The sequence below is a fragment of the Morone saxatilis genome, unplaced genomic scaffold (genome assembly GCF_004916995.1).
Source record: "Morone saxatilis isolate NCDOM2014 unplaced genomic scaffold, NCSU_SB_2.0 Contig4, whole genome shotgun sequence".
Lineage (NCBI taxonomy): Eukaryota > Metazoa > Chordata > Actinopteri > Moronidae > Morone > Morone saxatilis.
The window spans coordinates 17050193-17055650 of NW_023339984.1; the positions used below are offsets into that span (position 1 = coordinate 17050193).

General features: G+C 41.6%; 1 protein-coding gene across 4 annotated transcripts in view; it reads right to left on the reverse strand.

The window, feature by feature from the left end:
- Positions 1 to 534: 534 nt before the first annotated feature.
- LOC118337773 overlaps positions 535 to 5458 on the reverse strand; it is a 16408-nt gene continuing 11484 nt past the window's right edge. For all 4 annotated transcript variants that reach the window (XM_035674882.1, XM_035674879.1, XM_035674880.1 and 1 more), the window contains exons 7-12: positions 3387 to 3427; positions 2497 to 2681; positions 1917 to 2000; positions 1543 to 1799; positions 655 to 759; positions 535 to 569 (exon numbers count right to left, since the gene is read on the reverse strand). In XM_035674882.1, coding sequence (XP_035530775.1) covers positions 542 to 569; positions 655 to 759; positions 1543 to 1799; positions 1917 to 2000; positions 2497 to 2681; positions 3387 to 3427 — 700 coding nt within the window. In that variant the 3' untranslated portion in view covers positions 535 to 541. The remainder of the gene's footprint in view (positions 570 to 654; positions 760 to 1542; positions 1800 to 1916; positions 2001 to 2496; positions 2682 to 3386; positions 3428 to 5458) is intronic.

The following is a 5458-nucleotide window of genomic DNA, read 5'->3' on the forward strand; positions in this document are numbered from 1 at the left end:
GGAATTAAATATAAATATTTGTATGTTTATTAATTGTTACTTTAGAACTACAGAGGGAGAGGGTCCACTTCGACGGAGGCCGCCACAAACCAAACTCTGGCTCTAGATCTGCCCTTTTTTGAGTTTTTTTTACGAGTTTCACAGGCTACTGTAGTTTCTCCTACACGCTTGGATGGCGATTGATCTGCAACTTCACCGCTAGCTGCCACTAAATCCTCCACACTGGTCCTTTAAAATGAGCATAGTCAGCTTAAAAGGAACAATCCAACATCTTCTGTCCCACACGGAGTCAGTTACAGAGTTAACTGCAGTAAAGCACGGTTTCACTCACATTCATCAACAAGTTGAATTTAAAATCACTATTCTTGGCACGAGCTATTGGGAATACAAGCAAACATGTAGAGGAGGCTTCATTTCACTGATCCTGGTTTCTTGTTTCGAGAGACTTACTGAAAACAGAGAGATGGAGTTATCTCACATCCTATTAGCTGAGGTTTAAAAACAATTAATAAAATTATGATTATTTTTACTTACCTCTTCATCATCTATCATCCACAACATCACAGGCTCTGCAGCAGAAACACACACACACATTTTTAAGAGAGCCCTCATTGACCGATAACAGATTGACAGATTGAGTCAATATGTTCTTACACAGCCTTGTAGAAACTCTTCTGGTTCATCATCTGCTCTCTGAAGATGGTTACGGCTTTAAACACGTTCATCTGATCCTGGTGTTCCTCTATCACCTTTCTGTACCTGTACACACACACACACACACACACACACAAACACAACAACCTCCTTTACACCACACTCTTTAATTAACACATTATATCTCACTTTTTTTTATATACGTACAAAAAGCAATTTGCTGTTGTACAGGGGGGTTTACAAGTGCTAGACTGCTTCTGACCAGTTGCCATGCAACCAGTGGAGACTCCAGGAAGTAACTGGTCCTGGCCAAGAAATAATCTGACGCGTAAACCCAAAGTAAAACAGAGAACTGTCGTTTTTTAACACTAGAAAAGTACAAACTGACTTTAAGTGCCTAGAATGGGTCGAGCTCCAAAAAATGCTGGATCCTCCAGTTCCCATAATGCAATGCATTAATGTCTCTTTCTCATAACATCATGTGTAAAATCAGTAGAGTTCTGCTTTAAAGTTAAAATCTTTACATTTTTATTTACTGTGTTTATATTTGGTAATTATCTCTGTATTGTTAGTGGCGGAGTCCGCCGTTCACCGTGCTGATGTTTAAGTACTCATTTTTTCTGATAAGTTTGCTTTTATTAGTTACTTGAAGCTATAAGAAAGGGGAGTTTCATGTCATGATTGACAGCTGATAGGGGTAAAGGTAATTTACTGTGAAAGTAGTAATATTTTAAAGTATAAATAAAGCTTTGAATGCAGGACTTTTACTTGAAAATACTTCAATACTTCTTCCTCCACTGGGACTTATTTCATTTTGAATTAAACCCTTTAATTGTACCTGCGTGGAACAACACTAATATTCAGTATATTACAACAGTTAACATGTACCTTTGTGTCCAAGCGACCTCCTTCAGACTCTCTTCTCTCCACTCCTGGTAGAGGCCGCCGGCTTTAACCTTGGCCTCAGACACCAGCAGGGAGCCAGGCTTGAGCTCGGAGAAGAGCTGCTCCCCGTCCAGGAAGTTACGGAGGCAGGCGCGGGCCGACAGAGCCACCAGCCAATAGACCGGCTCTTCCAGAACCACCGAGTGGAAGGACTGGAGGGAGAGGCGGAGCCACTGTGGGGGAGGCGAAGCGAGGAGGCTCTGGGAGAGGAGACATGACAAACTAAAATTACATTTGTTGCACATTCATCTGATTTTATTCTGATCTGCTAATTAGTGACCGAAAATGCTCTTTGTGAGCCGGTCTGTGCGTCTCACCTGGTTTCTGCTGCTGTAGTGTTTAAGTGTATCCAGCAGCAGTGATCTCATGTCATCTGCTTCCTGTAAACTACTTATCAGGGCCTGCAGGAAGACGCAAGACGCTTACATCACCAACCAGTCGCACCAGTTCACCACAGATTGTAAATCCTATTTACAGCACGAAGCAAAAATTTAATTACTCAAATCATTGTTCATAATTATCACACAGGACGGACACGTTGAAACAAGTTGTGGAGAGAAGAGCTGAAAATCACACACTGATGAGACAAGGCTGAGAAGAGAACAGTATTCTTTAGTAAAGAGATAAAGATAGATAGGGCCTTTCTCATTTCTCTAATATGTGCCTCCTCGTCTACTCTGTCCTCTCTCTCTTGTATTAGTTATTTAAAATGATCCGGCCTTCAACGTTTGCATTCCTAAGTAACATTTCACCTTCGTACAGGTGGTTACTTTGGCCTCGACTCCTCTCTGTGTCTCTCCTCCTCCTCCTCTCCTCCCATCTGAAATGGGAGGAGGCGAGCAAAGGAATGGAGGAGAAATGAGAGAGGCCCACAGATAGACAGAAAGAACCTCTGACCTCCAGTGTGCCGCTGACTCTGTGCAGATAGAGCGCCTCTTGCTTTGTGAAGCTGTCGTAGCAGCGCTGCGTCAGCTGACCGGACCGGAGCTCCTTGAGGAAGGAGGACGAGTGGAGGATCTCCTCTGCCAGCACGTCGCTGTAGCCCCACACGACATCAAACACACTCACACTGGGGATGATGCCTGAGAGACAGAGGAAGAAACAGACTCCAGTATCACCAGACTTCAGCTCAGACTCCGGCTGTTTGAGGCACTCGGGCAAAAAAAATAAAAACATAGTGATGCATTTATGATGAAACAGCTTAGTCAGGGTTTGGATTAGCACCCTGGAAGGAACTTCTTTATGTTTTATCTACTGAAAGGGCAGTGGTTCTCAACCTGGGGGTCGGGACACCCACCAGGGGTCACAGAGCCTTCTTGATTTAAATTATTATTTAAGATTTAAACTTTGAAGACCTTAACACAAGTTGTATTCACAGAGCCCTCACTCTCTGATAAACAGCCTCGTAGAAAACACTGTTTTTGTCAAAAAGAAAGCCTATTATGTGTGTGTGATTGTTAAAAATGCATAATACAGACAGAGAATTATCAGTATAACTAATCTCTGATGCAATATTCACAGGAAATAATCTCATAATTGATCCAAATCACTTGTTTTATGATATGAAATATCCATAAAATGTGTCAGTTTACTCAGTGATAGAAAAGGGCTCGTTGGCCTTAGAGAACATTTTGTAGCCCACAACTGTAGTTTCTCCCTCGCACTTGGAAAGATAGAGTGACGTGAGTGAGTTGCTATCTGCAACCGCACTGCTTGATGCCACTAAATCCTCCACACCGGATGTCATACGTACTGGAATGCTACAGTACAGCAGTGAATTCTCTCACCTGGTTCCACTGGTTTGCTCTCCTTGGGGACGACTGTAGAACTGGAGGTAAACAGAGGCGACAACAATTGAAACCCTAATGTTCGGGTTGACAGACAATCGCAGTGACATTCAAGAACACAACAATGAGGAGACAATACCACAAAGAGAGTAAAGAACGGTCACACAGCAGGACTTCACATTTTATTTTCACACATTTGCATTTTTAATCTGTTTCACTGTTTCCTGCTCAGATCTTATCTCTCTGGTTGTTGCTGGGATCAGTTCTCAGATCAGAAAATTGACCAGGTTGAAAATAATTTCCTTAAATGTACCTGATATCTGCAGCCAAGAAGCTACTTTGCATTTATCCCTTTGTGTAAGAAGAGGGTGTGAGGGTTTGGTGGATGTGTATATTACTGTCAGGACATCCTGTAGGCCTTATTGTATTTGCACAAGGCCTATAAATGATGACACAAATGCATTGTTGGATAAACACAAGCTACAGTTTGCCAAATAAAAGTTGACATGCTTGGGTCATGTGATCACACCGGAGGGCAAATCAGTCTCACTCAAGCATATTAAAACGATTCAAAACATACCAAAGCCTGTAATCACAAGACAATCATTCCAAAGTATGCAGTTTTGCAAGGTTACAAACCACACCAACTTTACACCAACCCTACTAGACCCTTTACACTGTTGATGAGAGCAATGGATGCCTGAGTGCTTCTAGATCACGGTGGCTGACTTAGGCCTGTAGCCTATTTTTCGGCCAAACTTGCCCCCCCTGGCTGCTGGTTTACCACGCTGTCTCTGTACTGTAGTGTGTTAAATCTTGCTACACTGTAGAGGAGGATCAGGAAGAACACAATTGTGTTGCTGGGCTTGATGAAGTCTGCTCCCCTCGCATTGATCCTTTTTGTAGATAAAACCAAGTAGGTTATTTTGTCATCACTCACTATGAAGTTGTGAAATCTGGTCTTCTTCTGTCTCACTATTCAGCCTGAACTGCGGAGCTAATTGCTCTAACTGAAGCTTGTAAAGAAGCAGGAGCACTTTGACATCATGACATCATGACAAAATTTGTATATGCTTCTATGCAATGCTGCTTTTAATTAATTTTACAGTTGTGTATTCTACTGTGTATAAAAAAGTACTGTACTATGTACTGTACTTTTGTAAAGACAGTAAAGTATGTCAATGTCTTTTGTAAGGCCTATGAGTAGATCTATAATGTGCTGTAGACACTGTATATCAAGATATTTCAAGTGTTTTTAAACCTCACAGTCTCTCTATCATCTTATTTATTTTTGCTCTTTCGTTCTTTTTTTTAATGTAACCCCAAAAACTGCAGAATAACCACAGCATCTCTACAGCTGTGGGAAAAGACACTGTGGGTTTGTTGTAGGAAAGGCTGCTCACCCACAGAGAACTATGGTCACATACTATTGTTTCGATGGAACAGCTAGAGTCTTAAGACTTAAATATGTTGTGCAGATAAACTGCACAATTATTAACTGATTAAATAAATGACCTGTTATCATTATAGCACTGTGTGTAGCTGCTGCCATTAGCTAGACATTAGAGATAAAGTTGGTGACTTCAAACTGTTTCCTTCTTAAAGAACAACACATCACTGGCTGGCTCGCTAGCTGCAACAAGGGACCCACCAGAGACACTGCTTTATTATTTTATTTTATAACTGAGGACTACTTTGAGCCACAATGAGCTGTCTGTACTTTGTACTGTATTATAATTATACTGAATTATATGCTGTTTTACTAACACTGAATCTGCCCATGTTTAAATGTTGATCTGAGTGACCTGATGAAAATTTGTTGGCTTTTTCCTCTTGTTGAATTGCTACTGCTGAGTGTAAATTGTCAAGCCACACCTAACGCTTGATCAGTCTCAATAGGAAACGTGAGACAGATGCCACAGCTCGCACTGCAACTGAACAGGAAGTTTCACACCCGCTGATCGACACAGATTACACAGGTTGCACACTTAAGAAAGACATTTAGTTTGGCCCCAATTATAAACCCTGCCTACCAAAACATTTCTTTCCCCCATTTTGCCAAGCTGACACAT